Genomic DNA, 20,932 nt, shown 5'->3' on the forward strand with positions numbered 1-20,932 from the left:
TTCCCTCAAATCAAGAATTGGTTGTCCTGTGGCGGCTGCCGAGGATGGACAGACAGGGCAAAGACAAGGGCACGGCAGAAGAACAATAAAAACCACTAACCGTTCCTGCCCAACGTTGTTCGGCACGGCACGTAGAAAAGGAATAAGATGAGGCCGTGGTTTCCGGCCTCTGCTCTTATCGTGACAGAAGATACTCGACCGACGGTTGGTTGCTGTCTGTTGGTTGGGGGAGGACCACCACTAACCTAAGGAGTCTGAAGGAGTATCCATGATGATGGAGTGAATGACTGAATGAATGAATGGTGTTTTCCAATCCTTCCAGGCCCCTCCCTTTGCCCATTGCAAAACCGTTGAATATGGCAACGACGTCATGGTTGAGTAGAGGACTCAGTAAGTCAATCATGGCTCACCTCAGGCTGGCACCTTACCGGCATTTCTCCTTCTCATCACCATGCGGCAAGGAACACCAAGAAGGAACACTGATCAATTCACTGAGTATTCGTCGGTCCCAACAACTACCTAACTATTACTACTAAGTCACTTACTTACTGTACAGTAACTAGCTCACAGTTTGGTTGTTGTTACTCCCGCCCGTGTGATTCTCACGTTCCGGCAGGTACGGAGGAGCAAGCAATTCAGGTTCAACAGTTCTCCATCCTTCCTTTGCCCCGCCCCCGCCCTGAAGCTGTTGACCGAAAACCGCCCCTCCTCTCTCTCTCTCTCTCTCTCCTCTCCTCTCCTCTGCTCTGCTCTGCTCTTACTCACTTTCCCCCCTCCTATTCTCGCTCGGGCAGATCAATTATCCTTCTCCCTCCAAATCCCTCTCTTTCTTACATCGCCTTTTTTTTCCCCTTCCCTACAAGCTACCGCTTGCCCTTCACAATGGCTGCTTCTGCCCCTAATCTCTACAGCTTTGCGAATACCGATGCTCTGGCCCAGCAACTGAGGCCTTACGTCCTCCGTATACAGAACTCCGCCTTGAATCGTCACAGCACTTTCCGTGTTGCTGTCTCTGGTGGTTCCTTGCCGAAGGTGCTGGCGCAGGCTCTCCTCGCGCCTGGAAATGGCTCCGAAGAAGATACTGCTCAGTTCTCTAAGTGGCACATCTTTTTCGCCGATGAGCGCGCCGTACCCCTCGACCACGAGGACAGCAACTACCGTTTGTTGAAGGATGAATTGCTCGATAAGATTCCAGCGGAAATGGGGGCTCCCATCGTGCATACGATCGACCCCGCTCACGTCAACGATGAGGATCCCCAGGAGCTGGCCGACCTGTACCAGGAGGACCTCATGCGCTCCTTTGCGGCCAAAGACAGTGTGAAGCTGCCTGTCTTCGATCTTATCCTCTTGGGATGCGGGCCTGATGGCCACACCTGCAGTCTTTTCCCTGGCCACGAGCTTCTCAGAGAGAAGGATGCTTGGACGGCAGCTATCAGCGACTCACCCAAGCCGCCCCCGAAGCGCATCACCCTTACTCTGCCGGTGGTCACGCACGCTCTCAACATCGCCTTTGTCGCGACTGGGGGTGGAAAGAAGGATATCATGAAGCAAATCTTTGATGCCGAGGAAGGAAGAGACTTGCCATCCTCGTTGGTCAACCAGGGGGCCGGTGAGAAAGTCAGCTGGTTCACTGACCATGCGGCCATTGAGGGCGTCGCCTTCCCGAGACGTGGCAGCTTGTAGTTGATGGGCGCATATGGGCCAAATTGGTTTCGTTCGATCAGAACTACGTACCCAGGTAATGTGAGGGATATGATAGCTATCGGTGATTGCGCTTTTGCACGATGCAGTTCCGTGATGGAAATGACCGAGGGAAGTGGATGGGGTTGGGAGTTTGATGATCGTTGTCGCTAGGACTGGATGACTTGTCCCGCCTTTTCTATCTGCGAGTTTCCCTTCTAGACTTCCGGAAAAGTTTGTGTTGTTATCCTGTGGATATCACAGACCGCTTCTCAATGAATGGACGAATGCTATAATCACGTGAAGTCGCCCCAGTGCTTGGCAGACGAGATCTGAAGCTCTGTATGGTCCGTCTGGTCAATGGTTGAGAAGATCAAGGGTCATGATTATCATAGAGTATAAATTCCAGTTCCTGTAGTAGCAGTGTAAGTGTAACTAACTTCGACCATACATGCGTAATAACCCTGTTGGAGGTGCTCACCGGGCTGAGCCAAGCTTCCCTTGAATTATGCGGAACCTTCACCGCAGCTGCCTCCGTCCGGAACTGCCGCCTTCAGCTAAACTCAGACCTCCACCTCTGCGACTCTGAGCAAGCACTATTTACATCGGTGGTGAGAAGGGGCTATGTCCCGTCTACGAAGCTCAGTCCTAAATACATTGTGTCTTCCAGTCAACTCAGCGCCCGCAAATGTCTTGATCTACCATCGTCATGCCGATTCCAACGCGCTCCCTTTCCCTCCGTGAGCCCCGTACCGGTAAGGTTAGTTGCATCTCGTCATCCCTTGATCACCTCTCTCTCATTTAAAATGACCGCAATGGTCTCGGAACGCCTTTGACAGTCTGCTCTGCTTTATGCTTCTCTTGTGTGCTATAACAGTCTCGCTGTTTCCTGATTGCTGACACAAAAATGATCAGCCATTGACCACCGGGCGCTCTACTACCACCAAAGCCAACCCTCCCCAAACCTCGACGGCAGTTGGCGGCAAAATTTCTTATCCTGCCACCGGAAATGAGAATATCACAACACGAAACAAGAGCCTTCTGCCGGTTCGTGACGATGCCCGCTCTGCGAAGCCCTCTCGAATTCAGCAGCCGGCAGAGACTCGCCTGTCCCAGCGACCGACCAAGATCGGGGGAAAGGGGTCTCAGCAGCAAGGTGAACCTTCGACACGCGAAGCGACCGGGGCAAGTCGTCGCCAGAGCCTCATTCGACCCAGTCCGCTGAAACCAGTTGGACCTGTGAAGCCAACCGCTACGCTAAGCACCCCTAAACAGGCCACTTTTGCACCAAGTCCATTGTCCCCCTCCAAACAAGAACTAGCTCACAGGCAAAATGGACGGCCCTTATCTCCCAAGAAAGCAGATATGCCTCCCCCGTCGCTTCGACCCAGTCGCTCCGCTTCCTTACGACAGCCAGTCAAGCCCAGCTCCAGCACGCCGTCCATCAGTCGCGGTCACGCGCGTCATCGAAGTCAAGGGGTCACGCCCAATGTGAGTCGATTGATAGGCAAATTGGAGTCACCTTCACCGAGCACCATAACTCCGACACGTCCGAGAGCTCAGATTTCGTCTCAGCCGCAAGCTCTACTATCAAAAAAGGCGGTCAACCCGGCTACAAAGAATCTGACTGTCACCATCTCCGAGGATGCGGATGCATCTTCGTCACCCTCATCCTGGCCCGAGCTTGCAGCCCTGCAGACAGAGCTTTTACAACTAAGCCTCACACACTCCTCATCTCTTCAACAGAAGACGTCCTGGACGGCCGAGGTCGAAGCTCAACTCCGGAAGGACTACAACTCCGTGGCCACTAAATACCGCGCCGCGCTCGCTGCAGAGCAGGATTATCAGACGAAACTGAATGGACACGCACTGCATTGCTGGTTTCGAAATTCCGGTGAGCACAATGGCCCACTCGGATTTGCGGAGCAGATTCGGGTACTCTCGCAGGTTGCAGAGGACGTGTATAGGGTGACGGAGTCTCTGGAAGGACACTACACGGTGGCCGTGCAGAAATTTGAAGAGTGGTTTCAGCGGGTGGAAGAGATTCGGCACCACCGGCTGCTGCACCATGAGCACGAAATGTACGACGGCGTTTTCATTGATTCCTTAGACCGCACTTGGCAAGAAGAGGTGTCGGCTTTATCTACAAAATTGGACTATTGCTCGCGGCAGCTACAAAGCCTGGACCTTCTGGGCTACGGAGAGTTGGAGCGATTCGACGGCTCTGCGCTGTTTCGCATGATTAAGAACCTCGAGGAGACGGTGAACCTGATGATCGAGGAGCTGCACACAATCCGTAAGATTGAAGGCGACGTTGTAAGAGCGGAACGGGCATGGGTTGGTCAACTTGCTCGGAAGCTGGTGAGCGCCATGCCACCCCAAGAACAGCGACTGGGACTCTGGAAGGAACAGACCTCCATGCAATCATGATGAATCATTTGCAATCACTTTTCTTTCCTGGCGGCGAATCCTCTGTCTCACCCACCATGGTTGAGAGGACAAAATGTGCAGAGACCAACCTGTTTATCAATCAAGCAATCCTTCTGGAAATCAGTACACCGGATCCGGACGAGAGACCGACTGCCGTAAGCGTTACCGGGCCTTGGATTCGCCTGGCGGAACATGGGGGGTCAAACCAGCAATGCATCATGGGGTCATCAAGGGACGAAAAACCGGTTCTGTCAGGCTCCGGGCCGCTCATTGGGAGGCCTGGCTGGTTTCTACACTAGGTAGCCCTGCTCACTAGCTGCCTTGCGTCGCAAGCGATCGGGCAACCCCTTCCAGGACTTCTGCATAAAGCGACCCGGCTGTCAAAAGGGCCTGTCTCGATTCTAGAAGGTAGGCATTGCTACACCTGAAACCTTGATTTGGGCCAAGGCTAACCCGGGACCTAAACACTAGTCCACCCAAAGTTTCGCTGTAGTCACCTCCTTCCACTCTGCCTGTCCATTTTACAGAGTTTTTTTCCTCTCGACACGCGACGCTGAAGGCCGGGCCGTCTCAACAGCATTTCATCACCCCCACTGTCAACTGACTTTGTTGAAAACGACGGTTGATACTCGCCAGAGGGGAGTTTAGTGCGCTGGTCAACCCCTGAGCGATTCGTGTGTTCCCTGGTGGTTAGACTGTACCACCTATGGTCATGTTTCACCGCTGGCGATGCCGACAGTAGCGTACAGATAGACCTTGGCTTCATCGAGCCGGGGACTCTTCAGTGGACCTGGGCTTCCTGTCAAAAGAAAAGGAAACAACCCAACAAGGCTGCACACCTCCATACAGCCCGTATTTCTTCTCGCACCCGAGCCAGAAGCAGAGAGAACCAGTGCAGATGAGCGGACGAAAATCCACTCCGAACCAGTTGTTGAGCTGTCAAGCCGACAATCGTCCCCACCTTGTCCCAGAGACTGTGCTGAGACAAAGCAGGGAAAAACTGGGAAAGTGGGAAGAGGAGAAGAGCAATGGATCCGGTTTTTCCTCTGACCGGGAAGGCTGTTGATCTGGAGGGCCGCGATATTACCCGTCGCTCCTCTTGCGACTAGACTGAAGACGACCTAGATCTTTCTCTTTTCTTATTATCCTCCCTATGGACCAGCCTGAACGAGAACAGAAGATACTGTACAGAAGTATGCTGCTGCATTGCCCTAGTTCATCACGGAGTCCGTGCTCCAGTGAATCATTGCTCTGCTCACTGTGGTTCGGAGCTGGACGGGGAGGGGGGAGGGGGGAGGGGAACGGGGAGGGATTAGTTTTGGAAGGCGAGAGAAGGTGAACGAACAGTCCGACTTTCAAAAAGCTGAGCCGGGAATAAGATCCTCACCGCGTCCATGCGGGCGGGTTGTAATGGGGAGGGAGGGATGGGTCACGATTGGATGAGCCGAGAGGAGACGGTGGGCAGATATGAGATTTATATAGAGATTGCTTTTTCGCTGGGCTTCGGCTTTGCTCAACCGACTGACGGATGGACTGACCCCATCGTTTCGTTTCTGGGGGAGAGTAACTCTGACTAAGCGAACGTGGGGACTTTGGTCATCAATCCAACCTTTTTTTTTTTCCTTTTCCTTTTCTTCTTATGAGTAAGTAGTATTTTTCTTTTTCTTTTCTCTCTTTTTTTTTTTTTTTCCTTGGACTCTATTTTTGATCTCGCTGGCAGCACAGCAGAAGATAGTGTCAAGCTTAAGCATTAGGGTCATGCTCATATTAATCTCCCCCCTTCAGCCGTGTAACCTCGTACCGAGATGGGAGGTGAAGAGATGCGTTTACCTCGACTTCTAGCTGCTTGCTTGCTTGCTTGCTACTCTCTTTCTCCCTCCCTTTCTCTCTTTTCGCTCTCATGCGCCCAACAGACCGTCCGGCGGAGGAAACAGACCATGGCCCCATGCATCCTCCTCAGTTGGTCGAATCATAGACATCAGATGGGGGGATCGCGGGTCTACCCAGATCGGTAACCTTTCTCCTTTCGGTATGGTAGGCCATTGAGATGATAGTCTAGTCCCAGGCTAGAGGATCTCAAGAGGCTGTTAAGGTTGTCACTCACTCACTCTCAACTCTCAAGTCAACAGTCAGTCACCCGACAATGCGGTGAAATGAGACAAATGCTTACTACCCTTTCTCCTCCAATATCTCGGACCACTGCCATCTGCTCGGGAAAGAAAAAAAAATTACAAGGTCTCGGGGAGGAGGCGAAAAAGATCAGGGCAGAAGCAGGAGCAATATGATCAGAATGCCATCATTCTGCGCGCGCAACTCGTAATTAATCATAAGGGGGGGCGAACCAGCCTACCTACTTGACCAGCAATCACCAACATGAAATAAGTTATGTACAGGACACAGTAAGTCAGTAGTACATTACCATGTAGTAAGTATCTGCAATGATATGGTGAATTAGTACTCCGTAGATTGCCTAGCTACCTACGGAGTAGCTAGTCAAGTAAGTTACCTAGTAGTTAACTACTACTTAACTACTAAGTTACGTACATGACCACTACTACTGTTACGGTGCTCAAACGGCGGTTCTGGGCCCAGTGGATCTTTTGGTTCCTTTCCTGTCCCTTTCTCGACTTGGGTCCTTTTCTCTTTCTCCCCTCCTCATGCTGCTTGCTCGATTGGCTTGGCTACTATATCCTGCCGTCGTGGTTGTTTTCTTACTCTGCTTGACTACTACTATTAACACTATACCCCTTCCTCATCGCTCTATCCTCTATCCTCTTCTATCTTATTCCTCTTCCCCTTTCCCCTTTTTGCCGGCAGCACCATTCATTCCCCTCTCCACGGCTTTCTCTTTTCAGCTTGGGCTTGTCCAAAGTACTCGGCACTATTCTGGTACGAGAGTCGGTGTTGCGACCCCATCCATTGGTTCGTTCCAGGAAGAGATCGGGTGCACAGTCCGGAATCTGGTCAGCTTTCTTTCTCATATACCCGAAACAATCTGGACCCCAGGCCGTCTTTGGGCCTATTCTTCCAAGTTGCCTTCTTACTTACTCACTCGCTCACTCACTCACTCACCCTCGTACTTTCTACTATCTCTCTTCCCGTGCTCTTTGCTCTTTGCTCTTCCCCAACCTTCTCTTTTTCTTTCACCACTTCACTTGGCACTACTCGACTCAACCCAACTCTACAGCAACTGGAAGGGCATCGATCTGGGGCTTGCTGCTGCTGTACCTGCCAGGTGTGGATGGCTGCAGACCTATCGACTGTATCCCTCACCAGTCACCAGCAGATCTCCGCGGGCCTGCGTTCAGTTTTACTTCTTATGTCGGACCTCGCCTCACACCAGGATCAGCAGCAACTGAGAGCTTTGCGCCGCCGTTTATCTGCGCGAACCCCAGTCTGACGTCATTTGAGCTGCAGTGGTTTCACTCCTCTTTCTTTCTTTTTCTTTTTCTTTTTTTTTTTTTTCTCTTTTTCCACCCCCTCCCTCTCCCCTTCTTTTCACATTCCGGCCGCAGCGCAATGATCCACACTTGTTCGGTAACCATACCGTCTGACACCTGGTAATTGTCTGGTAACAAGACCGCCGTCTCGATCACCCAAACCCACCCACCCACCCTCCACAATGAAAGAGTCCCTCTACGATCGTATCTGGCGTCGAGAATCTGGGGGATTTTCCTACTTGGCTGGCATTCATGGCCTTTATGGCTCTCCGGAATGGGTCCAGGACCTTGATATTGTAAACGAGCTTGGTGGTCACTCTGGTTGTGTCAATGCTTTGAGGTATGTATATCTCTCTCTACCTTATCTATCGATCCTCTTTCCATCTTTCGCCCGGAACTCTCGGCTGGTTCTGAGCTAGTATATGTCTTGTATTCTCACCCCCCCCCCCCTACCACCTTCGTTATCATTATCATTTATTACCCCTAGTTTATGCAGCATGACGTTCCCGCCCTTCTGACAGAGAACAGCTGGTCGCGGTCTGGCCGCCTGCTGGCTTCGGGTTCGGATGATCAGCACTTGAACATCTACGCCTACCAACCCGACTCCTCAGCAGCTCCCTTTGCGCTCAGCACCACCATCGACACCGGTCATACCGCCAACATCTTTTCCGTCAAGTTTATGCCACATTCCAATGATCGAACCCTAGTCTCATGTGCCGGGGACTCCCAAGTCCGCGTCTTCGACATTGAGTATTCCAGTAGCAATGGGCATCTGGCTGGAAATTCGACCTTCGCTTCATCGGCAAGAAGTCGACGCTTTCAGAACTTCTTCAACACCTCTCACTATTTGAGCCCGATAACCACCAATGCAAAAGTTTATCGTAGTCATGCCGACCGGGTCAAGCGCATTGTTACTGAGTCGTCTCCGCATCTCTTTCTGACCTGTTCGGAGGACGGAGAAGTTCGCCAATGGGATCTGCGACAGCCCTCATCGGCCTATCCCAAACCTCGGGGGGGTCAGGGCTACATGGCTTTTCGATCGGGACAGGATCACGATGATTCTAATGTGCCCCCTCCGCTGATCTCGTACAAGAAATACCGCCTGGACCTCAACACCATCTCATGCTCTCCTAGTCAACCACATTATATCGCGCTGGGCGGTGCTCATCTACATTGCTTCCTTCATGATCGGCGTATGTTGGGTCGGGACCTCATCGCTGAGAGGGGCGCATCAAGTACTTCTCCTGGGAGTAGTAGCCAAGGAGCAGATATTCTGGATGACGCGACGAAGTGCGTTCGCCGGTTCGCGCCCGATGGGCAGGATCGCATGAAGACTCGGGACGACGGCCATATTACAGCCTGCAAGATCAGTGATGCAAATCCGAATGAGATGGTGGTCAGCTGGTCGGGCGACCATATCTATAGCTTTGATCTCATCCGCAGCGCAGATGCGAGAGAAGCGAGATCGCGGCAATCATCAGTGCGGGAAACACCCGCGCCACGGAAACGTCGATACAGCAAAAACCGCAAACGAAAGCGACACAATTGCACGTCAATGTCATCCGACTCGAGTGGAAACCAGCCTCCCTCCAGACGTCGACCCAGAGACCGTCAGGATGAAGGCGAGTTAGCATTTCGCGTGCGTTACGGCAATGGAGAGTCAGAGGACATTCCTATCCCATCTCTGACGCAGCGTCGGGCTGAGGTTCCGGAGAGCTTACTCGAGCAATCGAGGCTGGCAGTGCTCAGTGACGCTCAAAGACTCAGCATGCGTATCGCCAAAGAAGTAGTCAAGCTTCGCAAAGCTATTTTCTCGCTCGATACGTCAGCGCGCGAAGAACTTGAATTAGCCAGTGCAACAGATCTGACACCGTTTGGCGAGTCCTTTTCCACAGCATTGGGTCATGCGTCGATCTGCCTGCCGCAGATGAGTACGGTCATGCGCACATGGGGCTATCCACTCAATCCTTCTTCAGATATGGTGCGCTTTCAGCAAACTCTGCGTCGTAACCGGGAGTCCGCCTGGAGCTTTGTCCAGGCTGCAGGAACGATAGCTCGAGCTCTAGGAGGCGAGCTCCAGAATACGCCTGGGAACGTGGACAACGAGATGGAGCAATTCCAACAGTTATCGCCGCTGAAGGTTGAATATGCGCCCGATCGCAGAGAGCACTTTGGTTATGACTTTATCAAGGCTATCATACTTTATGTGAAAGGGGGTCGAGAAGCTCTGCTGTCAGGCTTCAAGCGTGGGCCCATTCGTCGGGACACACTCAGCAGATTCCCTATCCCTGAAGCCGCAGATGACCGTGCGATTGAGTCAACCCTCATTCCTTATCTTCAGCGGCTAGCGGGAGAGGCCCCGGTGGTGAATGTTGATGCATCTAGGTTCGAACACGACGAGGCCCGTATTCTTTTTGCGACGCAACGCGAAGCGGTAGCCGCCTTCGCCACTGCGATCAGATCGCCCGCTCAAAGCCCGGTTGACGGCGGAGCATCGAACGGGGCCACGCACGGCGGGGCAGCTTACAGGGCAAACTCTAACGAGACACCTACCCATGCCCCCGATTTGTTTCAGCTTACACAGTTTTGGGTGCTGAAGGTGGCTCGCGGCATACTCATGGAGAGCGGGACCGGCGTCAACTATGCTTTTGTTAACAGAGCCTTCGGTGGCTTTCGGGCCACGGTGACGCCTGGCTCTGAATCAGATATGGATCCGGAGAGGTCACAGAACGATCTGGAAACAAACATGGAAGAGGAACCTATTCGCGATGTCCGGTTGAAAATACTCCGGGGCCAGCAACTCAGCAGAGAAGAATCCGATGACTGTGCCAGCGAAGCGACCGAGTCAGTGTCGTCTCTACAGGGCATCCCAAGCTTCCCGGGGTGGTTGGACATGGGTAGTGAAACCGAGAACGACTCGGAGGACGATGAACAGGGCGGACTTGACGATAATGAGGACGATGACGAAAACGAGATTGACGATGATGACAATGATGAGGAGGAGGAGGAGGAAGAGGATGAGGATGAATCTGACCTGGACTCGGATAGTCCAGCGAACGACAGCGATGACGACTCGGAGGCCGAAAGTCGCATGTTCAGGGAGTACGGGCTGCACCCCAGACAAAGAGAGTATGTGCACCTGGATGTTCCTTGTTCCTCACATACGCGCGTGTATCGCGGTCACTGCAATGTCAAGACAGTCAAAGATGTCAATTTCTACGGGTTGGACGATGAGTTTGTCGTTAGTGGAAGCGACTCGGGCCATGTTTTTATATGGGATCGGAAAACATGCAAGCTAGTCAACATTCTAGAAGGCGACAGTGAAGTCGTCAACGTTGTCCAGGGTAGGTTTGCCGAAGACAGGAACCGTTGATGCTCAGTGGTTAACGATCCTATGCAGGACATCCCTATGAGCCTACTATAGCCGCTTCTGGGATTGACAACACCATCAAGATTTTCTCACCCGATCGCCGTGCTCAGGATGATGCGCGCCGTGGAATCAACATTCTTGATCCCGATAACCCCGCCAATACGCTTGGGCCTAATGTGAGAGGGATTGGAGGGTTGGCCACTCGCAAACGCTTACACGACAGTTATCGAATCATGAATCAGAATGATGTTGATCGACAAGGCGGGATGAGCGAGGCGTCGATCACCGTACGTGCATCCCCTGGCGTCGGAGTGATCCTCATGCTGATACTTGTGCAGAGACATATGCTAGCCCGTCTGGCTACCACCTTGCGGGATCAACAGTACAATGTGGAGCCTGGTGGGGAAGGGGAACATGCCACCCTGGTTTTGGACGAGAACAGCTGTCATGTAAGTGAGAATAGCGTTGGCCGGATCGAACAGGAATTGATAGTTGTGATGCCTGCAGGTGATGTGAATCGGTGGGTCTTGCCTAACTGTCTCGGCCTACACGGTGGCCTCGAACCGGTCAGTTGGCTGGCGACATCTCCCTCTCCCTCTCTTTCTCCCTCGCTCTCTCTCTCTGGTCTTTTCTTCAAGTCTGATCCCCCTATCATCGTCTTACTTGGTTTACGCTGTACTGTTGCCATGCAGCCTTTCGCAGCATGTAGCTTGGCTGTCAACATGCGTTCCATTACTGGAGATATTTCGGTACGAAAAGCAGTTCAAAACACAAAATCACATCATCCTCTCTGAAGATCCTTCATGGATATGAAGTAGAACTCGTACAACGCTTTGAGGTATTTAGTTCCATGTAGGTTACTCCTGTAGGCTCGCTCTAGCTCCACGTGACCGTGTCCTTATCGGTTCCCCGCATTTTCGGTCCCTCATCCTGAATTTTTCCTCCCCTTCGCCTCGCGAGATTGAACGAACAGATCAGGATTCTCCGACAGTCCAAGATGCAAGCCCTGCAGGAGCGAGCTGATACAACAGCGCGGCTCTACGGAGATCCTCACAACCCACACCTTTACTATGAGCGAGGTCTCGTGCATGAGAAACTGGGATTCTCCGATCTAGCGTCGGCCGATGCGTACCGCGCTTTATCTCTCCTCGACTCGGTCGTTGACCCGGACGGCTGCGAATTCCACGCTCGACGCAGGATTCAAGATTCTCCGGAGACCGCAGAGTCAAAGGCTCGCGAAAGTAACGACGACGACGACGACGACGACGACGATGATGACCAGTTCACTCCACTTACGCAGTCCGAATACGATGCCCTCATTCACCCCGTCTACGCCTTATTAGTCCGCTCCCTCGTCAGCTGTGGCTGCTTCCGTGACGCCTATGAATTCTGTGCACGGGGATTGAGTAGTATTGGTAGCACTAGCGACAACCAGACCGCCTCAGACCGGGAAGCCCACGCCACCTTAGCGGCACAGCTGGCGACATTGCAACGGGAGTTCGCCCGCCGACGCAACCTCCCTTCCTCTACCACGGAGATTGTGATTGACGATCCCAGCGCCCTGCCGGCGCAGGGACTTGCCCGCCGCGTTCTCTACCCCTGGAACACGCACGAACCCGACCGCAAATCCCCCGAGACTCTGGCTCTCCTGAACGAGAAGCTACGGACGGTGGCGCCCAAGTGCGAGGTCCGGGCTGTCGCATTACCGGCGCTGCACTCTATCACCACCACCACCAAGCCGAACCCCTCCTCCTCCTCCTCCTCCTCCGAACAAGACCAAGAACAAGAGCAGCAAGGAGAAGTCAGCATCCAACTGGGCCTCTTCGCCAAAGAAGACATTCACCCCGGCGAAACCATCCTCCGCGAAAACTCGCTGTTGACCGCCACCAACCGTCTCCACGACGACCTGTGCGACGCCTGCAATGGCCCGCTCCCCGAGCTCTCGGCCGACGACCCGCCCGTGGCGTGCGCCAACGGCTGCGACGACACGATCTTCTGCTCGCCGGCCTGCCACGACCAAGCCCAACAGGTCTACCACGGGGCCGTGTGCGGGCTGATGGAGAACCTCGAGTCCATCGGCAAGGACATCCCCGACCCGAAGGACAAGGCCGACTCCCTGTATCTGCTGCTGCTGGGGCGGGCGCTGGCGATGGCGGCGACGCAGGAGATGCATCCGCTGGAGCTGGGGGAGGTGAAGTTCATCTGGGGCGATTTCGTGGATTTTGATGTGCTGGACCACGGCGCTGCTGCTGCTGCTGCTGCTGAAGATGGCACCCTCCCCTTCTCCTTCCAGCTCAACATCCTCCAGCCCATGCGCCTCCTCGAGGAGATGGAGATCGACCCCTACGCCAACCTCCGCCTTTACGACACCTGGGTCCTCAACACCCTGTACGCCAAGTTCCGGGGCACCGCCTCCGGCCGCCTCTCCACCTGGGACGGCGGGCCCGAGCTCTGCGCCGTCCACCCCCTCTGGTGTCTGGCCAACCACTCGTGCGACCCCAATGTCCGCTGGGAGTGGGGCGGCGAGATCACCTTCGTCGCCCGGGCGGAGGCCGAGCGCGCCGTGTGGAATCTGCCCTCCGGTGCAACCACCTCTGAGGCGGAGGCTGCGCCCAAGTGCAGGCGCGTCGGGGCGGGGATCAAGAAGGACGAGGAGATCCTGAACCATTACTGTGATATCGAGCTGGGGGTCAATGATCGTCGGGAGTGGGCCCGCGGCGCCTTGGGCGGGTTCTGTCTGTGTGAGCGGTGTCGGTTCGAGGCCGGGGAGATGTGATGTCCGATTTTTCGTGTCTTGTGCATTGTGTGTACATGTGTTAGGATGGTAGGAAGGGCGAGGAGAAGCGGTGTGTGGGGTTCCTGTGCTTCATAGATTGCGGTGATTAGAGATCGATTTGAGATACCCCGGGTGGTGATATATATACATATACAAGAAGCTAGATATATAGAAGTGGACAGGACAGGACAGGACAGAGCAGAGCTAGTTAGCTGCCATACATTTGGTGTGATGTGCGTTGCTACTGTGCAGGAAGTCTATAAGGTATCATATCTTAGAGTGAGTATTGAACATAACTAAGGCCTGGATGATTTGTCTTGTGGATCGCTTCAAACTAGATACAACTATAGGGAGTGCCCCCTGATGATATAACCTTAAAACCCATCCCGTCCCGATTCATCCCATAATAAACACAACAGTAGCAAAATGAAAATCACATTTTGAAGTCTTCCCTTCTTGACCCTCTTGACTCAAACTGTCACTCATCGATGCATGTATGCACCACTAGTCACGGCCTCGGCGGGGTGGAGTCTGCGAGGGCGATGCACGGCGGCGCACGGGCGACCGCGAAGGGGACCGCGAATCCGAGTACCGTCTCCGACCTCCTCCTCCAGCCCGCGGTGGTGGTGCCGGTGAGCGGGACGCGCTCGCATCGCGACCCCGGCGGATGGGCGCAGGCGGCCGCCGCGCCGACACCGACACCGACCGGGTCCGAGACCGGGACCGCGAGACGCTCCTGGCAACCCGCCTGCGGGGAGGAGAAGGCGATCGGGATTCGGAATACCGGCGGGCCCCAGCACGGGCGGGGGGCGCGCCGCGGCGCGCAGGGGGCGGGCTCACGGACCGAGAGGGCGATCGGCTGTAGCTGCGATCGCGGCGAGGGGGCGCTGGACCGCTGCCGCCTTGTTTGCGGGGTGGCGTGGCCGAGCGGGATAGGGAACGGGCTCGTCGAGTTGGGTAGGGACTCACACTCCGACGAGGGGAGCGGGAATCGTAGGAGCGATCCCGGCCCCGGCGCGGAGGGGGGCTCCGCGAAACGGATGAGCGTTTGCGGGGCACAGGCGATCGCGACCGAGACCGGCTGTATGAGACTGAACGGCGGCGGTTCTTGGAGACCGGCGAGCGAGACCGCGACGGCGTGTAGCTGTAGCTTCGGCGGGACGAGCCCGACACAGAGCGGCTGGTGGACCGGCCCCGACTGACGGAGCGTCTGCGGCCGCGGCCCGGCGAAGGGGAGCGGGAGTAGGAGTAGGAGCGGGAGCGGGAGCGGGAGCGGGGCGAGCAAGTCGAGCAGCTGGTGGGATGCGATGAGACGGAATCCGCGTCGGACTCGTCGCCTCCATCGCGTTGAGGCAAGGCAGGGATGGTGGGCTTGGGCAGGTTCTTCAGGTGCTCGCGCATGTCTTCCGTCAAAATACCCATACCGATACTGGTGAAGTAGTTGATCGAGAAGCGGGTGTTGCGTGGGTTGTCCGTCGGGAACATACCCTCGAAGCTGGGGCGCAGAATCTCGTCGCGCATGCGTTCTTGCAGCTTGGGCAATCCCATATGCTCGGCCAGGTCCTGGAACAGGATCTTGACGAAGATACGGCTACTGGACGTCGTTTCTTCTTCATTCATGTGAATGATGGACATCACATGCCACCCAATGGCATCGGTACTGATCATGTGACCGAAGAAGCGGGCGATGTTGCGTAGTCGGTTGGTTTCGTATCGGTGGATCGTGTCGTAGTATTTGGCAAAAGCGGTCTCAAAGAGGTCGGACCAGAAGCGGTTGATCTTGGCGAATCTCTCACCGATCAAGCCGTAGAATTTGGAATAGGTGCGCTCCTGGGAGCAGCACTCGATGACCATCGATGGAAGCTCGGACTCGAGACCCGTGGGTAGGGAGATCTTCATCAGCTTGTGGCAACATTCCTCGAAATCTATACTGGACATGATAGTCAGGTAAATCGTTCTCCGGAGGTTGACAAGGTCTGCGTTGGTTTGATCCTTGATGTCCATCTTCCGCTCTTCTTCCGACTCCTCATCCGAGCTGTCATCATCCTCGTCCTCGTCCTCTTCATCGTCGCTGCCTTCTCCTAGGATATCCGCCTTCAGCTTCTTGTAGGCCTCTTCGTGCTCCTCCCATTGCGCATCATACTTGAAAATGTTCAGCCCGTCCTGGGTCTCGATCTCATCGTCAAGACCAATCTGGTGTGTGATCTGATCTTCTTCTTCGATAAGATCCAATTCCTCCTTGATCGCCGGGTTGTCCTTGTATCTGTCCTTGCGAACCTGGAACAGCACTTCGATCATATACTGCACACGCTTATCGATGTCCGCCTCGTGAAGAATGTTGCGGAATTGGTCGAAAACCGCGAGCGCAATGGGTCCGCTCATCTCCTCCAGATGCTGGCCAACTTCCCGTGTAAGTCCAACCGCAATCTCAACACTGTCGTCCGTGGGCTTGTGGAGCAAGAGAAGGAGGATCTGGGCAGCCAGCATCTCGTGGGCAACCTGCTGGTTGCACAGATGGGCGATGAAGGTGGTAGAGGATATGCAGACAGCCTTGTCGTTTCGTTTAAATGCCTTGCGGAACTGTACAATCAGCCGGTTGAGCAGGAGCTCTCCGACCTGCGGCAGCTTTGTGTTGACGATGGCAGCCATGGCAGCGTAGATGGGCGTGAAGGGCAAACTGGCCGCCTGAGCTTTCATGATGCTCCTGCAGAACAGACCGCGGCCGCGCACCAAGTTCTCACCAAACAGCTCCGGAACAATGTGCTTGATGTTGGAAACATTGACCTTGTTGATCAGACCATTGATCGACTTCTTCAAAGCCTCCCATGCCATCCGCTGATATTCCTTGCTGGTCTTATCGGTGATCTGTGCCTGCAGCGCACGGAGTCGAGCGGGAGGAATGTAGGTACCGCCCGACCGCATGTTCAAGAGCTTCTCATACTCGGCTTTGGCGGCCGCCTGCTTTTCCTCTTCCGTCATCGGCTTCCTCGCGGCCGCTTCCTGTTTCTCATGCTGTCGAACGCGATCCGCAAGCTGACGCTCTCGTTCGATGGCACGCTCCGGGTCGATGCGCGGTGCCTCGAGGCCGCCATCGTGCGAGTCACCTGGTGGCGAGCGGCGACGGTTGGGTGAAGGAGATCGAGAGGGAGGTGAGCGTTTGCGAGATGCTGAAGGTTGGGGAGAGTAGGGGGCGTCTGGCGGCGGAGTCGGCACTCGCACCGCAGACTGCAACACAACGGGATCCGTCATCTTCGTTCGGGGTCAAAATCCAGGATTGCCCTGACAGTGGTGGTGAACCCGCGGGATAACACGACGTTGGTCGGAGCTCTCGTGATGGGCGGCGGCGAAAGAAGGGAAAGGAAGTCTTAGCGCGGCCCCCGTCGCGATCACGTGAGCGCGGTTGGAGCCAGGCTGGCGGGCTTGCCATGCGATTAGGAGCCCATCCTCATTTATCCGTCATCCTTCTGCGTTTCTCGCTCTCCCTTCATACACTCCCGCGGCTCCTTAATAGATCATCATTATGGTATGTGATGCGTGGTTCTACTTCTGCTGAGCAATCTATGAGATGGCAGTTACTTACACTGAGCAGCTGGGCACTCTTGTCGGATCCGCCATGCTTCTGGTCGCGACCGCGATCTTCCTCTACTATACCACGTGGACTCTGTTGATGGTATACTTGCCTCCTCTTCCCTTCTCACAGCATAGCTGTACACAATTGCTGATCAGTTTATTAGCCCTTTGTTGATCCCGGCCACCCTCTCCACGACCTTTTCCCTCCGCGTGTTTGGGCCATCCGGATCCCCGTTTTCCTCACTCTGCTTGGTTCCGCTGTGGTCGGCACCTTCATAGGCATTGTGATGATCAATAGCAACAAGAAGAAGGCTGCCAAGGCACAGGCAGCTGCTGCAAAGAAGAAGACTTGAGATCTAATATCGTGGGACTTGAGACTACGTGGAATTAATTGTATTCGGTTGTACTTATATTCTCCGTGATGTTGGCAATACAATTTTGAAATGGAGTTTTGCTCCAGGGCTTGCGCTCCAGGCAGGCTTCATGGCAGGCTTCATTGTCAGTTCTCTCCGATATAGAGCCATGGGTGGTAAAAGGCCAATGCAAGCTATGTGCGAGGACTGATATAGGGGGGGTTGCCCCATACTGGATGCTAGCCCACAGCCAGTCATCTTAATATGTGGGCAGGTGATAAGCACAGTGTGGGGTTCTGTAACGGAGTATTTGTTTGCCATGGAGTTGCGTAGTGCTGCTCAGGCCTAGGGAAGCATTGAAGTCCACGCGTTGGTCAAACATTCGTAGCTCTTTGCCCGTATACCGTGCATAAAAAGTGGAGCCAGGTGGACTATCATCACGTGCTCGAAGCTGGGGTTTTTTATAATGGCACCGTCAATAAAATACAATAGAATGCAATACCTCATCTCGACTTGCTGAAGTCAATCCTCCGATACGCTGGGTGCAACCGCCAACCGTAACTTCGTGGTCAGGGCCCCAGCCTTACGGGTCTAGACACCAGGGCAGAAACATTGCACTACCTTTCAAGGTAGGTCTAGATTCCATCCATGGGACAGGGCCGTAGAACGTCCTACCAGGGCGTAGGCATAAGCACCAAACAAAGCAAGGCAACCTCAAGCCTGCACCGATGAAACATGCTTAGCTCAATTAGCTCGTACAGTACATTGTGACTGGTCTTATAGACTGATCGTTACATTAGTCTCGCAGTGTATCGGTCATAACCATGCAGTATTGCAGGCATCCTGATTCCGCATTGGCCCAGAAGCGGGAAGGTTATTATGATAGAGCAGCATGATGTGGGTTCAACACAACCTTGCTGGAAAGCCCGTTGTCTTTGGTACTTTACGGCTGGATACTGTCTGCGGATGTCGAAGTATCCTCTCGGGCAGCTAACAGGGGGGGGGTTGCTGTAATTATCACTCAACAGATGCCAAAAGACTTGATAAAAATGGTAAAATAGGGCCGAGGAGTCAACAACAGTCGATACTCTACTGTGCTTATAGTAACCCCAAAATCGCTTGATATATGTGGGAATGGAAAGTCCCTCGTATTAGGCAGACAGATCCGTCAAGATTCAGTGATAGCAGAGCTCAGATCGCTGGCTCATGTCCGGAACTTCCATCTCGAGGGCAAACGAGCATGGGCTGTAGTGGAAACTGTTAAGGCGATGTCAAATCGCGGTTTAGAATCCCAGGAAAAGATCATCGTATGTCTGACTCCGCTTCATGAACAAAAACAACCTATCGCAGAACACGCTGTCCCACAAGGTCTCTCAGCGGCATTTTAAAGAAAGGCGGACTCTGTATTATGAGCGGTGGATAATCTGAGGACCTAATTGGTATATGAAACAGATATTCCTTGTACTGCTCCGTACGTGGGCTCAAAACGCATGGAACAACCTTTTTCAGAGGCTCTTGTGGCCATTTGGTAACTCCCAATGTTGACACCAATGACTGAAAGGGCACGCCATCAGATGACCTGGATCTCGTTACTAAGCCGGAGAATGAATGCTTTGGGACGCGCGAATGCAAACTGCTGCCCGAGGCAAGTCTGGCAACAAAATGGCATCATCGTTGAACGATAACATTTTCGTCCTCAGTTAAGTAAGATTCCGACTTCCCTGCCAGTCCAGCTGCATTCCTCAGGTCCCCCTGCAAGCCAACCGCGTGGTAATGGAAGTAGCACCGATGACGAGCTGTGCGATCATTCGATGAAGGGAGATCCTTGGATACGGTAGGTCACAGGTGAGGCGCTGCTGGCTTCCCAGGGATTCAGGAGAGACCTGCCCAAAGAGGGTGTGGGTAATGTCATGTTGATATTTTGAGAGACATTGGTCAAATCTCAAGTTATATGAGAGCGAACACCGGGGGAATGGGCAGCCACCACGTAAGATTTCAGTCACAGCCCTGTGAGGGATTGAGAGAGGAGAGGGGGACGTGCCAATGACCGACGGGGGCCTTACAGATGATGGCAGTGCAGCAGCGTAGCCTGGAGGCGGGGGTCCCCGTGACTTGAAGGGGGAAAGGGTCAATGACCCGACCGCCTTTTTCAAGCCCCCCCCCCCTCTCCCGGAATAGTTGGGCCCGGCCGGGGAACGCTCCTCACAATAGTTAGCCACCAGCTGAAGTCCAATACCTCAAGAGTCGCGAGTCCCTCTCATGCGGATCCACTGGAACCTGGAAGATTGGGGGGATACAGGCAAGGACTGTTCCAGTCCATCCATGGTCAACAACACATGCACAGGTGGTGACAACTGTTTGACTGCATCATTCGCCATCTTTCACGTGACTGCGAGGGACCCGCGTTTCGGCGCGTCGGGCTTGCAGTGTTTGTCGGTTTTGCAAAGGGCGCATGCATTGATTATTACCCCTCATGCGGGCATTGCACTGGGGAGGACCACTGGGGGGGACCACTGGAGTCCGATCCGTGTATCTATTGATTGTCCTGCTTCATACCGGTACAGTGGGGAAAGGTATATGGATCAACCGAATACTGTACGGTATGGTAACTGCAGATCATTGACTAACCACAAGGAGAACCCGATCAAGGCAGCCAGATAGAGTGTGTGAGAGAGAGAGAGTGCCCTGATAGTGGTAGAGAGTCTAGTACTCTACCGGTAAAGAGGAATCTGCCTGAGCGGTCTCCCGGGTTTCTTCGTGACATGACCAGCTTGCGTCATGTTAAGACGGTCATACCTAGACTTTCAATCATTAGTAGTGTATACATGCCTACGAACTAATGACCAATGATCATTTGCTCCGCGTCATGTGGTGAGTCGGTCGGGAACCTTACGGACGAACTGAGTGTAGCTAGTGTATGAGGTACAGTACTAGATACAGTACACTATGTATGTACTGTACGTAGTTACCGGCAGTAAACTATAGTAACTACTGATAGGAGATAAGTTTACTAACCATGGAGATGTCATCCATGCTCCTGACCCTGACCCGGTTCCCCTCCCCCTCCTTTCCTCCTTCTCCCTATTTCCCTTTCCTCCGGATGATAACATCTTTTCTTCCTTATTCTACCTACTGTGATATCATTGCTACTTGTCTACCACTTGCTTCAGCCTCATATTTAACATAAAACATACCCCCGTGTTTACCTTTGATATCGTGGACAGACGGTTACAGCTGTGCTGCCGAGCTGTCCTGTATCTCAGATCTACTATCTACCGGCGTATCAGTGAACGGGTCCCCGCTCTAGATACGT

At 53.8% G+C, this 20,932-nt stretch overlaps 6 protein-coding genes across 6 annotated transcripts; 4 read left to right on the forward strand and 2 right to left on the reverse strand.

Annotated features, from left to right (window-relative positions):
- Positions 1-882: 882 nt before the first annotated feature.
- Positions 883-1,683, forward strand: BO86DRAFT_311546 (6-phosphogluconolactonase; the record flags this gene model as incomplete). The annotated part of the gene is made up of 1 exon (XM_025667909.1): positions 883-1,683. The coding sequence occupies one exon, from the start codon at positions 883-885 to the stop codon at positions 1,681-1,683; it is 801 nt and encodes a 266-aa protein (XP_025528396.1).
- Positions 1,684-2,389: 706 nt separating this feature from the next.
- On the forward strand, positions 2,390-4,506 carry BO86DRAFT_428230 (uncharacterized protein; the record flags this gene model as incomplete). Its single annotated transcript, XM_025675577.1, has 2 exons — positions 2,390-2,440; positions 2,716-4,506. 2 exons carry the CDS (start codon positions 2,390-2,392, stop codon positions 4,108-4,110), a joined length of 1,446 nt encoding a protein of 481 aa, XP_025528397.1. The 3' UTR covers positions 4,111-4,506.
- Positions 4,507-4,587: 81 nt separating this feature from the next.
- Positions 4,588-5,410, reverse strand: BO86DRAFT_69736 (uncharacterized protein). Its single transcript, XM_025677580.1, has 3 exons — positions 5,300-5,410; positions 4,858-5,231; positions 4,588-4,773 (listed from the first exon to the last, which is right to left on the reverse strand). Exons 1-3 carry the CDS (start codon positions 5,315-5,317, stop codon positions 4,767-4,769), a joined length of 399 nt encoding a protein of 132 aa, XP_025528398.1. The 5' UTR covers positions 5,318-5,410; the 3' UTR covers positions 4,588-4,766.
- A 2,322-nt stretch (positions 5,411-7,732) lies between these two features.
- Positions 7,733-13,948, forward strand: BO86DRAFT_455745 (WD40 repeat-like protein; the record flags this gene model as incomplete). The annotated part of the gene is made up of 7 exons (XM_025677130.1): positions 7,733-7,890; positions 8,079-10,894; positions 10,951-11,207; positions 11,259-11,369; positions 11,613-11,669; positions 11,767-11,772; positions 11,894-13,948. 7 exons carry the CDS (start codon positions 7,733-7,735, stop codon positions 13,694-13,696), a joined length of 5,208 nt encoding a protein of 1,735 aa, XP_025528399.1. The 3' UTR covers positions 13,697-13,948.
- Positions 13,949-14,001: 53 nt separating this feature from the next.
- Positions 14,002-17,010, reverse strand: BO86DRAFT_360786 (pre-mRNA-splicing factor CWC22). Its single transcript, XM_025669829.1, has one exon. It carries the CDS (start codon positions 16,943-16,945, stop codon positions 14,201-14,203), a length of 2,745 nt encoding a protein of 914 aa, XP_025528400.1. The 5' UTR covers positions 16,946-17,010; the 3' UTR covers positions 14,002-14,200.
- Positions 17,011-17,149: 139 nt separating this feature from the next.
- On the forward strand, positions 17,150-17,811 carry BO86DRAFT_388672 (dolichol phosphate-mannose biosynthesis regulatory protein). The gene is made up of 3 exons (XM_025671914.1): positions 17,150-17,219; positions 17,286-17,366; positions 17,431-17,811. The coding sequence occupies exons 1-3, from the start codon at positions 17,217-17,219 to the stop codon at positions 17,617-17,619; spliced, it is 273 nt and encodes a 90-aa protein (XP_025528401.1). The 5' UTR covers positions 17,150-17,216; the 3' UTR covers positions 17,620-17,811.
- The last annotated feature ends 3,121 nt before the right edge of the window (positions 17,812-20,932 follow it).

This window comes from Aspergillus japonicus (genome assembly GCF_003184785.1).
Source record: "Aspergillus japonicus CBS 114.51 unplaced genomic scaffold BO86scaffold_19, whole genome shotgun sequence".
In the NCBI taxonomy this organism is placed as follows: domain Eukaryota; kingdom Fungi; phylum Ascomycota; class Eurotiomycetes; order Eurotiales; family Aspergillaceae; genus Aspergillus; species Aspergillus japonicus.

Bases quoted from the DNA above. Each gene is read 5' to 3' on its own strand.
- BO86DRAFT_388672 (XM_025671914.1), top strand. The intron at 17,367-17,430 runs GTATACTTGCCT...TCAGTTTATTAG, and splicing joins CCACGTGGACTCTGTTGATG to CCCTTTGTTGATCCCGGCCA.
- BO86DRAFT_360786 (XM_025669829.1), bottom strand. From the start codon at position 16,945: ATGACGGATCCCGTTGTGTTGCAGTCTGCGGTGCGAGTGCCGACTCCG.